The following is a 17,138-nucleotide window of genomic DNA, read 5'->3' as shown; positions in this document are numbered from 1 at the left end:
TAACATTTCTGTATCTGAACCAGAATTGGAAATCTGACCAATCATTTATTTGTTTACTCCTTCAACAAATATTTATTGAGTGTTTCTTATTTGATAGGCACTGAGGATGTAGAAGTGATCAGAATGGAAAAAATTTCCTGCCCTTATGGATATTATATTATAGTGAGAGTGGGGTGGGAGACAGACTATAAACAAGATTTATAGAATATAATATAGAATGGTTTAATGCGAAAACAAAATAGCTGAGCTCCATCTCCTTTTCTAGCTCCATTTAGCTTCATTTCCCCATTTAGCAGTTTTCCCACAGTTTTCCTCCAGCCCTCTTTTTTTCTTCACTGTGTACCTCCTCCCCAGAATCTCCTACATACCCTGAAAGATAAATTACTGTTAATCAAACATAGGAAGACTGCTGCAAAGATGCATCTGTGTGCTCTCTTCTGTAGATAGTCTGCATGAACAACCAAATTATAATGAGAAAGTTATTTGGGCTTAAAAGCATCCAATGTCATTAGGTGGTCAAATTACAAAATGAAGATGACCTCATGCTTCCATCTTCAATGCAGGAATGGCTGTGGTTGGGACTGCACAGGCCTGTCTTTATTTTGGGCCCTCTTTGAAGGATAGGCTAGTTAGGGTAACAACTGCTATAACAAATATGCCCCACTTCTTAATGACTTAGGACAATAGGTGTATTTCTCAGTCATCTTAACAGTTTGGTAGGTAGCTTTTTTCCATATGGTGATTCAGGCTCCAGGGCTCCTCCTGTCCCTTGGCTGTGCCATCCTCCATTCAAGTGCCGATGGGTAAGAAGGACATAGAGAAGTGCCATACGGAGCTAGCTCTGCCTGGGAGTGGTACAAGTCACTTGTGCTCGAGTTACATTGGCCAGAACTTAGTCACATGCCTGTACCTAACTGCAAGGGGGCCTAGAAAATGTTATTCCTGGGTGGGTAGCCACTCAATAATAGCTTTTGCTATTCCAGATGGTTTGTTTACTAAGGCACCTAAAAGACATTGTTAAAAGATCATCACACCCTTGAGTGAAATGGCTGGACTCACGGGCAGCAATTATAAGATGATTCCAGGGTGGGATTATATTTTAAACAGAAATGTTCTATGGTTGAAACAATATACAGACCTTTCTGAAGTTCCCCTTGACAATGCTTCCTTGCAATTCATATTATTCAGCTATGCTTGATTTTTAAGATACTTCAGGGGTAAATGTCACCTTTTAGGATTTTATTAATACTATTATTTTTAATGAGTCTTTTGAAGTCTCTTTCATTATAAACAGCCTGTTTTCCCCAGAGATAATAACTTGCAGCGCCAAATATTTGCATTTCACTTGAAACAAAACCAAGGGTTTGAATGTTTTAAATATAAGCAAATCTAATTCTCCTGTGTCTAGAGAAATTGTATAATGAACCATATGTATGTGACTTAAGCAGACAGATGTGGATGATTTCTCTCTCTCTCCTTTTATTTTTTCTTAAAAATGCTGGCAGAGCTCAAAATTGGCACCAAGCAGCAAATATCTCCACCCAGCCAACCAAACCACTGGAGCTGGAGTTGAAATGGGGGAGGTCTCTTAGGGCACATGCAAAAGTGGAGCTTTTCCTGGTTCTGGTTTCTACTTGGAAGCCAAAGGCCCCACAGCCCACCCACCCCTGTTTCCCAATGCCTTCCTTTAATCTTTGCAATTAGACATTCTGACCTAGGTGACTGACTTTATCTGAAAAGTTGGGCTGATTGTTGTGGTTCACTTTTGGATTCTTTTGGAGGAGATGGTTCCATGTCTCTGGGTCCTGCAAGGAGATGGCCCCCTAGCTGCTGATAGAAAGGTCCTGAGCTGCCACCTGACTACTATAATAGGTCTTTCTCTGGTGGTGGCCTTATGACCTTTTTGTCTTACTTCTGTCATAACCCTCCTTACCCTGGCATCACTTTGACCTTGAGCCGTGGTTACTGATATGGCCTTAAATGGTCTTCTTACCTTTAGTCTTTCCCCCTCCATTCTCCTCACTGAATTTTTTTTTTCCTGTAACTCAAATCTGATGATTTCAGCATCTTGTTTAATACTTAGCTGTGGCTCCCTGTTTTCTAGATACAGTCTAAACCTGTTAACCTGGTACACCTGGGCCTTCGTGATCTGGGACCTGCTTTCTGTTTGGATGATCTTGAGGCTTGCATGATCTTGAGGCAGTTACATTAACATCTTTGCAGTGGCAGCTGAGCTTATTTATTATATGTAGCCCAACTGAACTACTTTCAGGAGATGGCTATTTTCTCTTATTTTTGGGGTGTTTTTGCAAATGCTGTTCCTTTTGCTTCCTTGCCATGCATAGTCGATAGCATTGCTTCTCAAACTTGAGTGTGCTTTGAATCACCTGAAGGGCTTGTTAAACCACAGCTCCTGGGTTCTGCTCCTACACTTTATGATTCACTAGGTATGGGATAGGATCTGGGGTTCTGTATTTCTAAGAAGTCCCCAGGTTATGCTGACGTAGGTGGTCTGGGAGCCACACTTTGAGTAGCAGAGCTTTAGCATACCCTGTTACCATAGCATGTACTTCACTGTTTTGAGATTGCCTGTACTTCTCCCTAAGTGGACTCTAGGCTTCTTGGGAAAAAGAACCTGTTTGCCCATCAGTGTATTCACTAGTGACTAGTATCTGGGATATCGTCAGTGTTCAATAAGTATCTGTGGATGAATGAATGAGTGGGCCACTGTTTATGCAGCAGAGTTCAAATCATTTTGCTTTTTATAGTGGATCAGCTTTCTTGTGGAATATTTCAGTCTAAGGGTATGTGGAATGTGATCTACCCCTTCTGCATGCCCTTACCTGTCCCTGAAATACTCGCTTAATGGATACAGAACTTGAGAACTCCCCATAGCCATTAGACCACTGGTGAACTACAGGAAGGCAGTTAGGGACTTCTTTTGATAGATCTCAAACTTGAGATTATGATGAACTGGACTCATAAGTTTTCTTCCATTAAACGCAACGTGGAGTAGCATTTCTACATCTCTTTCAATATAAGAAATACCCCTGAACTTATTAGAGCCTGTCAAAAAGTGGACACCTGTGATGTGCCTTCCAGGGACTGTATCTGGAGTAAAGGGGTATACGATAGGGTTCTAGCCCTCCAGGTTGAAACTTGAGTGACGAAAACCAAGAACAATAAATGTTCAAAACTGTAATACTGTAAGTATAAGGATTCATATTTTTATGATGCTTAAATCACTTGGTTTGTTAAGTCAGTTAAAAACATTCTGTGGGAAGCAGGGAGAAAGAGAAGGGGATAGGTTAACATGTTCAGTGGAAGCCGCTAGAAGGGCTGCACGATGTACAGGTTACACAATGTCCACATGCCCTCTTTCGTTGTTGTAAGACCTTTTTGGTTTTAGGAAACGAGCTGTTCTTGCCAGCTTCAGTTTTCTGAGAAAGGAGGAGGGGTTAGGACTCATATTGGAATCCAAGAAATGAGATACAAAGAGTGGCCCCGTGGTCTTGAGGAACAGGAGTTCTTGGTTGTTCATGCTTGGTCTTCCACGAACAGGCCCTTGCCCTAGTTGTCTTGAGTTGTCTTTGCTGTCCACTGACTTGGCTGCCAACAACCGTCCCCGACCCCTACTCTTTCTAGTACTTCTCTACCTCACAGGTTCTGCCTGTGCTTGGCCCTGGCTCCCTCAGGGCTTTAAGTCCTATGTGGCCCTTATTCTACATCACGGCCCTTACACCTACAGAAGGCGCAGCTGTTCAGGGTCTGCTCTCCCTGCTTCTTGGTCTTCATATTTCTTATCCACATCCCAAAGAATGAGTACCTAGCCCACGCAGGTCTTACTAGAGGAGAGCTTTCTATGCTGGAGCATCCCACAGGCCAGCAGCTGTGTGCCCCTGCACTTGGGCTCAGGTGAGACCCAGGGATGAAGTGGTCATGCAGTACACTGTGGCTGCCAGGCCCAGCATTACAGCAGAGCTGGGGGATTGCAGTGCCCTTTGCAGTGGCTGTGGGCCTGGCAAGTACATCAGAGAACCTTTGAGACAGAGGGACTTAATGGGTAGGATCTGAGCAGGCTGAGTCAGAGGAAGGGTATCCTAGGACATAGGCACAAATCTGAAACACGAAGAGTGAGCAATCGGAAGCCTGCTGAGAGTGAGCTAGGAGGAAGCTACATTATAAGGGCCCTAAAGGCCAGGTGGGGAAGGCGGGTTTTGAAAAATGAGGCAATCGGTCATCCTGTAAGTTTTTAAACAGAGGAATTAATCACTTTCTTCTGTCCATTCCTGTTGTCAGAATAGACTCAAGACCTGCTAAGAGACCGCTGATGCCACTCAGGAGTGAGGTTACATGGGAGAGGAAGTAGAGTGAGCAGTGGTCCTGGAGTTGGAGAAAGAACAAACATGGGCTGACACTAACAAGAACAACGGAATATAGCAGCTTCGGTTCCTGGAGGGAGGGAATGTATTCCAGGGCAGTAGTAGCTTCCATGTAAGAACACAGCAGCCATATACACCACAGAGATATTGGCATCTTCATTCTCAGGACAGCAGTGAGACTGAGCTTTCCACTTGCGTCCCACTGGCTTTGTGAACCATCTCAGCCTGCTTAATTGTTTACTGATAGGTGGCTGTTCTTTTCTCTCCTGCCTCCATGCCTAGATTTTTCTTTCTTTACTGCAGCTGTTTCTGTCAGTGCTGACCTGGAGAGCAGTGCTCCTGTAGCTCTACACATTACCATCTGGCCAGGAACCCAGTCCAGCACACACTGACGGCCTCAATCCTGGGTTCTGTCTCTGGAACCCGCTCAGACATCTGGGTTCATTCAGAAATCGCTGCCTGGACCATTTCAGTTTGGCTGTGCAATTTGGTGGGAGCGTTTTGGAAAGTTGTGTGGTCCATCGGGTGCTCAGACTGACTTTTGATCCTCCTTGCTTTCTTTCTTTATATTGTTTGTTTCTTACTGGAATGAATAGGGGTTTTCTGAAAATAAGTCAGATGGAAGCAACCCAGTTAAAAAAAAATACAAAACAACCTGATACGCCAGAGCCTAGCTTTGAACAACAGATGAATAAGAGGGCAGTTATTTGCTGATTGCAGGAGTTCACCTAAGGGTATGGACTAGTCTCTCAAATTCTCTAAGCCTCAGTTTCCTTATGTGGGAAAAGGATATGGTACCTCCTGTTTCTACCTCTCCAATTTTGTGAGATGCTGGATGACACAGGGATCTGAAATGCTTTGTAAATTTTAAAGCCCTCTGAATTTAACATATTAAAAATGTGGATAGTGGCTTCCAGGGCATTTAAAAAATGTTTTGATTTACATTTAGTAGAAACTCACCTAGTATGAAAACTTCAGAGATAACATCTCAAGATGATAGCACAGCTGAAAGTTTTATGGTCTCATCTCTGAATGTCGTCAGAGGAGAGCCAGGTGTTTCTGGGAACAGTTGCTTCCTGGAAAGGGGCATGCTTTTTGAGGGGAACAGGGTGGAGATGGTCTGCTTTCCTTTCCAGGGATAGTGGGTAGAATGCCCTCCTAATGATTAATTCCTCGATAGTGTGCTCATAAGTGGCAACCTGATAGCTTATTAGCAGTAATGCCTCTTCCTTTCTTTTCTACTCCACTTTCATACTAATGGCTTACCCTCCTTGTGTTGACCTCTTGGTTCTGTGAAGGCGTCTCTTTGCCAGTGGCACCTTAGCCTTAGAGTAGATGGGAGGGATGGAGCGGATCCCTGGGCCCCTCCTCCTAGAATCACCATGTTTGCTTTTTTCCCCACAGTGTAGCCAAGCTTTGTTTTCTCCAGCACCATTTCTCCGGTTCTTTGCATCCTTAAAGCCTCAACTTTGGCTTGCACGCCCCCTAGTGGCATGTCTGATGCACCCCTGTTACCCCATTTGTTGTTATACCATCGCTCTTCCCAATGGTATAACATTAGCTACATTCCTAAATATTAACCCCAGTTCACAAATGTGGGATGAGGGGGTAGGTGATCCTGACTTGCCTCTTGAGTGGGACTTGGGAAGTAGGATTTGAATGAAAAGTTTTAATTCCCAGATTTATACAATAGGAATGTCTCAGGAAAAAATGATAGTTATATCTTATCTAGACTATTTTATGGTTTAAAAAGAATCCATTATTTTACTTATCTACTCAGCTATCTGAAAGGATCAAAATGTGAATATTTAAAGATAAGAATAATCATCTTTCCACCCTTCCTTCATTACATTGGAAACATTTTCATCCTCACTGAGTGTTTAGTTAGTCTTTCATGCTCAGTCAGTCCTGTTAACAGCTTTGGGGAATACAAAAAAGTACAAAGCATGATGGTCGGCCCTTCAGAAGTTTACCTTCTAGTTATAAGGTATTTAAATTATTCCCTAGAGGAAAAATACATATAATGCATGGTACTTTTATGGGTGTTTAATATTCGTACTTCATCTCACTAAAGAGAGATTCTCTAAGCATTTGCTTATTTATTTTTGAAGTCTTTTTCAGTGGAGAGAGAACCCCAAGATAACAACAGTAATTACCCAGATGAACCGTGGAGGATAACAGAAGAGCAGCGCGAGTACTATGTCAATCAGTTCCGATCCCTTCAGCCAGACCCGGGTTCCTTCATTTCAGGTAATGAAGGCTGATGGGTGAGAATGTGGGTCCCAGGTCATTGTCTCATATAAATAATAGTATACATCTTGAGAAGTTGTGCACACAAAATGCATATGACAACTTTCTGTGACTTCAATTTGTTTCCCTCTAAGATCAAATTTCTTATCAACTACAAACCATGCAGAAAAAGACTTGGGAATGACATTTGGGAAATTATGATTCAGTTTTAAAGGAGTTAAGTAGGAATTTGGGAGAACCTACTCTAGACTCTGTGATTTATTAGCTGGGGCAGTTCTTGACATGATAGAGTGTGACACCAAGGCGACATCTTTAATTGGTTACTAATTATATTAGAGTTAGAGAAAGATGTGGTACAGCCTTGTAGAACTAGCATCACAGTCTCCTTATGTTATATTAATATATGCCTTAGAAGTTCAAATTCATGCTCGTTTTCTTTGGCTCAACCCTTTCTCCTCTGGTTTTTCTGAGAGAAATTAAGATATGGGAAGAAAATTGGCCAGCATTTTTATGTCCACATGTCAGTTCTTCTGGGTTGTCTTCAGAAATAGGTATTCTTGTTGAGTTCTCATGTAAAATTCAAGCTGAGAGGAATTGGTTTAATTCCTGTGTGCCTACATTTTATTGAGCTGAAGACTAAACAAATAGTGAAATCATAGATTCTGGAAGAAAAATTCATAAAACTTTTTTTGTACTTCAGTTTTGAAGAATAACAGTATGTCCTTAATAATTGTAACCTGACATTGAAGTGAGGACTAAGACTAATTTTCTTTTGTTAAATAAGGTGTGTAATTGAAATATACTTGTATAAGTGTAGCTGTCATTTTATAATTGGTAGTAATGGCTTTATTGAAGGCAGAATATTGTAGATACAACAAATTAATAATGCTAACAACATGATTTTAAAGAAATAAGCAGGAACACAGATTGCATGTACTGGCTGCTTGCTAACCTTACCCATTGCTTCAGTGAGTTTCTTCACAATGTACACAAATGAATAGACAAATACAAATAGGTGGCTGTTAGGCATGTTTTTACTTTCTTTTAATTTTTTTTATTTTGCAAAATTTCAAATATAGATATGGCTAGAGTGGTTAGTATAACAAACCCCTATCACATAGCCCCAGTGATTTTGCTTTATCTATATCCTCTCTCACCCCAGATGATTTTGAAGCAATTACCAGATCATTTCATTTGAAAATATGGGCTAGGAAAAAGTAAGTTTACAGTTGTGAGCACATAAAACACAGAATTTATTCTTGTATTCTTATTTATCATTATTATTTTTAAAGATTTTATTTATTTTTAGAGACAGGGGAAGGGAGGGAGAAAGAGAGGGAGAGAAATATCAATGTGTGGTTGCCTCTCACGTGGGCCCTACTGGGGACCTGGCCTGCAACCCAGGCATGTGCCATGACTGGGAATTAAACCAGTGATCCTTTGGTTCACAGGCTGGCACTCAGTTTACTGAGCCATACCAGCCAGGGCCCAGATTTACCATTTTAAGCATACAGTTCAGTGACATTAAGCAGCCTGTGCTCAATCCACTGGGCCACACATCTAGGGCTATGATTGTATTATTTTTTTAGGATGTATCTCTAAAGAAAAGGCCTTTTTAAAAAACATAACCATAATTCACTGGCACATGTTAAAAAATGAATTCCTTAATACTTATTATTAAATGTTCATTGTTTAGATGTCCCTGATCATTTTACAAATGCTTTTTAAAAAACTAAGTTTGACCAAGGCCAGGAAGGGCTCATATATTGTCATTAGGTGATATCTCTTTTTAAAAACATCTTTATTTAGATATTCACATACCATAAAATTTACCCATTTAAAGTGTATAACTCAGTGGCTTTAGTATACAGTGAATTCACAGATTATTTTCAGAATTTAAATTTGGAAGGCTTTCATTATCCTCCTCCATAAACCACCTACTTATTAGCAATTATTCCTTATTCCTGCTCTTCCCACCTCCCAGCCATAAGTAACTACTAAGCTATTTTCTTTCTATATAGATTTGCTTATTCTGGGCTTTTTTTTAAAGAAAGATTTTATTTATTTTCAGAGAGAGGGGAAGGGAGGGAGAAAGAGAGAGAGAAACATCGATGTGTGGTTGCTTCTCGCATGCCCTCTACTGGGGACCTGGCCTGCAATCTAGGCATGTGCCCTGACTGGGAATTGAACTGGTGACCCTTTGGTTTGCAGGCCATGCTCAATCCACTGAGCTACAACAGCCAAGGCCCTATTCTGGGCATTTCATATAAATGAAATAATCTATGTGGTCTTTCGTGTTTGACCTCTTTCACTTAGCATAATATTTTTAAGGTTCATCCATGTTGTCCTGTGTAGTCTGAACTTTATTCCTTTTTATGTCTGAGTAATTCCATTGTATGGGTTAGCCACATTTTATTGATCTATTCGCCAGTTAATAGCTATTTGAGTTTTCCCCAATACCTATTTTGGCTATTCATAATACTGCTATGAACATTTGTATACAAGAGTTTGTATAGATGTATGTTTTTATTTATCTTGGATATGTACCTAGGAATGGAAATTCTGAATCATACAGTAACCCTATGTTTAACCACTTGAGTAACTGTCAGATTGTTTTCCAAAGTGGTTGCACCATTTTACATTGCCACCAGCATTGTATGAGTGTTCCAGTTATTCCACACCCTCACCAACGTTGGTTATTACCTGTCATTTGATTATAGTCACCCTAGGTGTGAAGTGGTATCTCTTTGGGGTTATGATTAGCATTTCCCAGATAAATAATGATATTGAGCATCCTTTCATATTCTTACTGGCCATTTGTATATCTTCTTTAGAGGAATGCCTATTCAAGTCCTTTATCCTTTTTTTTTTTTTGAGAGGTAAAAGAGTTCTTTATGTATTCTAGATACATGTTTCTTATCAAGTATATGATTTGCAAATACTTTTTCCCCAATCTCTGGCTGTTTATTTTTCTAATGATTTCTTTTGAAGTATAAAAGTTTTTAATTTTCATGATGTCTAGTTCATCTAGTTTTTCTTTTCTTGTTTGTGCTTTTGGTGTCATATCTAAGAAATCATTGCCCAATCCAATGGCATGGAATTTTACACCTATGATGTCCTCTAAGAAGGAATATATATTATATTCATCTCTTGCATTTAGGTCTTTGGTTTATTTTGAGTTAATTTATCTGTACAGTATGAGGCAGGGGTTCATATTTATTCATCCAGTTGTTTGACAACCAATTAATTGTTTTAGCATTTCTGTCAAAATTCATTTGACTGCCAACATGAGGATTTATTTCTGGATATTAATTCTATTCCACTGACCTGTATGTCTAGCCCAGTGCCAGTGTGATATTCCCTTGATTATTGTAGTAAGTTTTGAAATTAGGGAGTGAGAGTTCTTCAACTTTGTTCTTTTCCATTTCATTTGTTTTGATTTCAATTTTTAGAGATTCTGTTTTTAAATTTTAATTTTATGTAAAATATTGATATGGTTCTGCCCTGGCTGGCGTGGCTCAGTTGGTTGGAGTGTTGTCCTGTACAACAAAAGGTTGTGGGCTTGGTTTCCAGTCAGGGCACATGCCTAGGTTATGGGTTTGATTCCCTGGTCTCAGGGCATATATGGGAGGCAGCTGATCAATCTCTCTCTCTTTCTCTTCCTTCCCTCTCTCCCCCTTTCTTCCTCTCTCTGTAAAAGCAATGAAAAAGTGGTTGGGTGAGGATTTAAAAATACATAAAATATTTACATGGTTCTAAAGTCAAGTCTACAGAACAGTCTGAAAGAAGTGTGGCTTCTATCTGTATCCTACCTTGTTCTTTCCTTGCCCCTACAGGTAACCAACATTTTTATGTTTGTTTTTAAAAATACAAGCAAATACATGTATGTGCATATCTATGTATACATATATGTGTATTTTTGTTTCCATCTTTCCTTAGATAAATGGTAGCAAACCATTTATACTTTTTTCTACCTTGCTTTTTTTACTTAACAGCGTATTCTGGTGATTACAGCATAGTCTCATGTTGAAATATTTCCCAGTCCTTTTTATAGCTGTGTGCTACTAAATTGTATGAATGTGCAGTCATTCATTTAGCCTGTCCCCTGTTAGGGTTATACCTAGTCTTTTGCTACAAATATTTATGGTGTTAATAGCATTCATCATGTTGTTTTATATTTTTTGTCAGTGTATCTTTGGATTATGTGATTTTGCTAGATATTGCATAACGCCCCTTTATTGGCATTCTACCATTTTGTCATCCCATCAACATTGTGTGGGGTGCTTATTTCCCTATTCTTATTATCAGAACATGTTAACTTTTGTATTTTTCCCCATTTGATAGGTAATAAATGATATCTTTGTGTGGTTTTAACATACAGATCTTTTATAAACATGGTTGAACCTTTTAAAATATGATTGAGTCAGTTGCATCTATTTCTGTGAACTCTCATAGCTCCACCTGTTTTTATATTGAATTCTTGTCTTTATTTGGAAAGGATATATATATATATATATATATATATATATATATATATATATATATATATTCGGTGTGCTACCGTTATATCCCTGATATATTAATGCTCTGTGTAACTGTAGTTTACTGGGCTGAGAGATTTCCTATAATAACAAGTCTGAACCCATGTTTTAATGTTTGATTGCTGAGAGCTCTTAAGTCTCCCTTCTCCCTTGTGTGCCCCTCATGTGGCTCCCCAGCAAGGTATGAAAATGGCTGGAGAAAACAAGGAAACGCATCTGTCTTGGGGTTTCTACAGTGGTTTCTACAGTGGGTAGAGCTTGAGTGAGGGTTTCAGCTCATGGTTTGAACTTTCATCAGCACCAAAGGACAGAGCACTGGTGCTTTCTTATTAGCTTCCCCTTTTGGCAGGGGGTAGCCAGGGCACAGCTGAACTTGTTACCATTCGGCTTCCCTATAAGCTACGCCTACCCGCTCTGGGACACCAGGGTGTAACAGTCTCAACTGTCTGAAGGCTAGGCCAGGTCTTTAGCTGTGCGTTTGGGTGTAACGTGAATTGAAGAAAGGATATCAAGCGGGGGTGGGGGGGTGGGAGAGAAGAATGACATGAGGGAACATTGTATAGCTGGTAAATGGGCTTTGAAGACATTTCTGACAAATATTTGACAAGGTATTGCATTGATGGCCAACAGTCATATGTCAGCACTATTTCCAAGATGCTTTTGAGGGAAAGGCTCATTGGTATATAGGGCCCTTTGCTTTTGATCCTTAGGAATCTGTCCGAGGAAAATAAGCCTGCTTTAGGGTCCATTTTAATTCATTGTTTTGAGGCCAATGAGAAGACTCGTAATTGCCATAGAATGACTTTTGACTTAAAATAGAGCTTGGGACTTTACTTCAACTATTCTTTGTGTTAGAATTGAGGCTTTTGACTTGTGAAACTATTTTGAGAGCCGAAAGCCTAAAAATTTCAATCTCAATAATGGTTGGGCCCAACATTTTAAGTGCAGTTAGGACTTAAGTGCAGCTCTGGAACATGTAAAATGGAATGACTACCTGATATAAATTGATACTGATAAATTTACACTGAATAAAGAAAGTAGCAAGAGGTTCCTGTATAAATTTCTTAAAGAGCCATCAAAGAGCTTTACCTCACTAAAACTCTTTCTCAAGAGACCTGTCTTAATGTCTGTGTGATGAGATTAATGGTGTTAATTTTCTTCTTTGTTCTGTTTTCTACCATGATTCTGTATTACTTTTTCATTAAAAGTACTTGACAGGTTTTTACTTCAATAATTTTGAAATTTGTCTTTTGAATTTTTAGTAAAATTTTGCACATTTTCAGTAAAAATGAAACAGGAACTCATAATTTGCATGTCATAATAAGTATTACATCATTGCTTCTTTTGCCCTATTCTAATTTGCATATTGTTTTTAAAAGCTGTTCACACTTTGTTTTTTAGCCACATGATTCATAGTTGCTTTAATGTTGTGTTTGTGGTTACGTGGTAGGGATTGTTGAAAGAAAAAATGGTGATTCATTGACATTAAATATAAAAGCTTCTCTAGATACTAATTAATGATTTCTTTAAACAATGGCTGTTGACAGGTTCAGTGGCCAAGAACTTCTTCACCAAATCAAAGCTTTCCATTCCAGAACTCTCCTATATATGGTAAGTACAATTAATGCCACATTGTATGATATAGTCATCCATATTCATTCTTTAGTTCCTACTGTTGCATTTCGAAAGTTTTATTTTTTGAATGATTTTTAAAAACATTTTATTTATTTTTAGAGAGGGGGAAAGGGAAGGGGAAAGAGAGGGAGAGAAAACATCAGTGTGTGATTGCCTCTTAGGTGCCCCTGACTGGGGACCTGGCCTGTAACCCAGGCATGTGCCCTGACTGGGAATTGAACCGGTGACCTTTTGGTTCGCAGTCTGGCACTCAATCCACTGAGCCACATCAGCCAGGGCCATATTAGCCATTATTTAAAAAGTAATTTCCTCATCAAGATCCCTTTTCAGTCTAAGCAATCATGTGTGTAGTTATATGAGAATTTCCATCTTGTGTATTTTATTTTCAGATTTTTCTACTTGGTGTGATGCAAGTAACCAGAGGACCCTGAAAAACTATTCTTTACAGTGTTTTATCAGGCCAGGTGAACAGAAGGTCCACAAATGTCTTGGAACTAAGTGAAATCTAACTATTCTAGCTGCGTGTGAGATTCCTAAATTTGGCTGGTGTTTATCAGCTGAGCCCTAATTTAGACTTGCAGCTATGGCATGTACTGCACCTTGCTGCAGAGCTGGCCACAGCCCTGGCTCCCCATGGGCTGTGCCAAGAAGGGCCAGATGGCTCCATTTGCATTTATGAAAACGCTTGGTGCCCTCTGTAAACTCCCGGCTGCATGGGGGCTGTTCTTCCTCACAACTGGGCCGGAGGCTGCACAGCTATAAATATATAATTAAAACATTGGAATATTTATGGAAACTTTTTTTCATGAAGATTTACCAAAAATTCTGATAGCACTTAAAATTGCTTATCATGTTTTCTGCATTTTATTGGAAAACTATTGCAATAATCCTTGTGCATGCCAGTGTACCTGGGATCCTGAGGTAGATTTATTCATTAGCAATATATTCTACCATAATTTTTACAAGAAGCCATATATTTGATTTTAAAGCTAGGGGAAAAAGCAGTTACCATTTTGAAAAGAATACAGTCTGTTTAGGCAGTATTCCCATTCTTAACCATAATGGCATGAGGCTTCCTGTCTTATATACACGAAAGCTGAATGGTTATTGTCTGCATCCAGCATGGGCAGCAGTCCCTGTAAACCTCAGCCTGAGTTGCTGCTATTTCAGGGCTGGTGCATTTTAAATATTCCAGAGGAAGGAGGACGTGAATGGGGCTTACCTTCGATACTCTTTCTTTCAAATAGTAACACCTTCCTAGTGCATCTTTATATGTCTTATCTCTCTACTTGTCCTAACACAAGTATGCTTGTCTCTGTATACCTTAGAGACTGGTTGAGTTTAGAGGGTCTTAATTACCTTGGCAAATAGGTTTCTTTTGTGCTGAGTAAATAGGTCTGTGCTTTCAGTGGAAAACAATGACTGAAGCGAAGATAAGCCTTTTCAAGACGATCCCTTTCTTCCTTTCTGTCTTATCTGGTTCCAGCCTCCCTTAGTTGCTAGTTTTATCTGAAAACATCCAACCAGTATTTATTTAGCTTACTTATATTTTCCCAGGAGGGGATTCTCAAGCAACTTTTTGATACAACATTTTTGTGACTTGAAAAGTTCAAGGTTTTTCCTTAAAGCTTAAAAATGAAGCATTCATTCCTGAGCTGTAGTAACTGTACAGCGGCTGGGCCAACTGTGAACGATCTGAGGCCAGCCCATCCTCGGACTGTTTTGAGCACCAAGTCAGGAGCTCTTCATACCACACATTCACCAAAAGGCTGTCAGCTGTGAAATCCTGGGCATCATTTTCCTTTTTGTGTCATGGCTGCCTGTCTTGTGTACTTCGAGTTGTAAAACGGACTTACCAGAGAACCTGAAGAATTTAAAGTTTTATTAATAAAGTGCTACTGATACCAGTGCTGTCAATCATACTAGTTCTTCCTCTGAGTGGCCCCCTGCGATTTCATAAGGGTTTTGGCACTCAACAGGCTCACCACCAGAGAACCTGGAAATTGTGTTTGTATGTTTGAAGCTGAGTAAATTTTCCTCTAAGCCCGGTGTTAGGTACTCATGACGTCTGTTATGTTTAGGGAACTTAGTGATGCTGACTGCGACGGAGCCCTGACCCTGCCTGAGTTCTGTGCTGCATTTCATCTCATTGTGGCCCGGAAGAACGGCTATCCTCTGCCTGACACCCTCCCTCCAACTCTGCAGCCAGACTACTTGCAAGCAGGTAAGGCCTCATGATCGATTCTAACCCTCAGACATTTTCCATTCAGACCTCACAAGAAATTTTCGTTTCTTTAATGATGTCCAGACACTTTAGGGCAGCGGTTCCCAAGCTTTTGGGCACCATGGACTGGTTTCATGGAAACAGGGGGTGGTGGGGAGGTAGGATGACAAGAGACAGAGTTCAGGTGAGCTTCACTCCCCGACTGTGGATGTGGAGGGAGATAGGAGGAGGAGCTCAGGTGAGCTTTGCTTATGGCCCAGTTCCTAATAGGCCACAGACTGGTACCGGTCTGTGGCCCAGGGATTGGGGACCCCTGCTTGAGGGAGTCCTTGTATCTACAGTTATTGTCCTTCAACCAATATTAGATTTTCATGTCTTTACAATGTGGGTAGTAGGGATGATCAGGGTGTGAGCCGTTTGTTATTTTCATTCCAGTACTTTTTGGATGGATTTGAACGAAAGTCATTTACCCTTTCATGAAAACTGTGGTGTAGGCAACTACTAAATTTCCCAGCTGATATAGAATGAAGAGGACTCTCTTCCTATATAGCCAAGCGCTGACTTGGCATCTTTAGGCATATCCCAGTGTCCCCAAGTGGCCTTGGGCAATGAAATGAAATAGAACTGTTATACATAATGAAAAAGTTAAAAAAAAACTATATGCAGTGAAATCTGCAAAGAGCTGTACTTTTAAATATACACTTGATGAATTTTTACATATGTGTGCACCCATATAACTACAATCAGATAAAGATATAGAACATTCTAGCACACCAGAAGATTGAAATAGAAGTCAACTCTCTTTGTCTTTCTTACTAATAAGACAGTTAACCCCACAAACCCTTTGGATAGGAAAAAGTCATGGTGTATGCGAAATATATCAATTCCTTCAGAAGACTGGACACATTAACAGTTTCTCTTGCCCTTTTCAGAGGCAGAGGGCAGTGATCTGATTTCTATTACTGAGAGAAGTATAGTTTTCATTGACAGGGTGCAGAAACATCTGATGCTTTCAACAACCTTTCTCACTTTTTAGGCAGGCAAGGTCTCTTAAAAACATGAGAGCTTAGTCATAGGTGATTATCGGCAAGACGGAACAGTGTCAAAAGTAAATGTGATTAGTCATCAAGAGTGTGAGTTTTGTAGTTAGACCTGGAAAAGGCCTTAGATTATCTTTCCTTGTCCCATCCTCATAAATATACCAGTTGCTAAGTGGCCAGTGACTCATGTAAGGCTGCATTAAGAGGGTATATGACCTTAGGGAAGAGTTCCGTACATATTTGAGCTGAGACAGGAAGAATGAGCTAAGGGCTATGTAGGTGAAGGAGGAGGAAGAATGGGCTCTGGCAGAGGGAACAGCACGTATGTTGCAGAAGCCCCGAGAGGGGGCTTGGGGCATCGGAGGTATGTAAAGTTCAGGCCGTAGTGGCTGGAGCACAAAGAGCCAGGGCTGGAGGGGATGGGGATGAGGTTAAATCATGGGCAAAGATGTTGACGTGTTTCAAGCAGGAACTTACACAATCGGATTTGTTGTTTGAAAGGATCCTGCTGGTTGCTCACCACAGAGCAATTTTTGAGGAGCAAGGGTGGAAACCAGAAGACCAGGTTATGGCAGTAGTCCAGTCAGGAGTTGTGGGGAGGCTGGCACTGGGGAGGTGACAGTGGAGATGCAGAGATGAGGACACGCTGGAGGGAGATTTAGCAGTTAATTTATGGCATTTGTAGTTTTTGAAAGTATTAGCTTTTTACCTAGAAAGACCCCCTCATGATAGGGCATTAGTCATGCAATTCTAGTGAGATCACTGATAAACTGGAAAGAGAAGTTTTATCTCAGTTAAAACTGCTCTTGGGATTGGATTGAGAAATAGTACTTGGAAAAATGTTTTGCTGGTTTTACTAAGAAGAGTGAGACCATCTGCTATAGTCAGAAAAAATCACCAGGGCCCGTGGTTGCCTGATCTGACATCAGTGAAGTTCAGACCAGAGTAACCAGATGAGCAATGTAAACTACTTGTACTTAACTGTTTACAGTAGCTATTGCTTACTGGCCAGTACTTTACTGTGGAGGGAAGTTGGTATTTCAAACCCTGGTGAAGATGGGAGGGT

General features: G+C 40.2%; 1 protein-coding gene across 8 annotated transcripts in view; it reads left to right on the top strand.

The window, feature by feature from the left end:
- Window positions 1-17,138, top strand: part of REPS2 (RALBP1 associated Eps domain containing 2) — a 202,868-nt gene that overhangs the window by 82,875 nt on the left and 102,855 nt on the right. For all 8 annotated transcript variants that reach the window (XM_045856066.1, XM_045856067.1, XM_045856065.1 and 5 more), the window contains 3 exons: window positions 6,494-6,632; window positions 12,721-12,784; window positions 14,890-15,032. In XM_045856066.1, the coding sequence (XP_045712022.1) occupies window positions 6,494-6,632; window positions 12,721-12,784; window positions 14,890-15,032 (346 nt within the window). The remainder of the gene's footprint in view (window positions 1-6,493; window positions 6,633-12,720; window positions 12,785-14,889; window positions 15,033-17,138) is intronic.

The sequence above is a fragment of the Phyllostomus hastatus genome, unplaced genomic scaffold (assembly GCF_019186645.2).
Source record: "Phyllostomus hastatus isolate PE091 unplaced genomic scaffold, TTU_PhHast_1.1 phas_scaffold_12, whole genome shotgun sequence".
NCBI classification, from domain to species: domain Eukaryota; kingdom Metazoa; phylum Chordata; class Mammalia; order Chiroptera; family Phyllostomidae; genus Phyllostomus; species Phyllostomus hastatus.
Note: the sequence above shows the minus strand (reverse complement) of the source record. Positions and strands in the feature narration are given on the sequence as shown.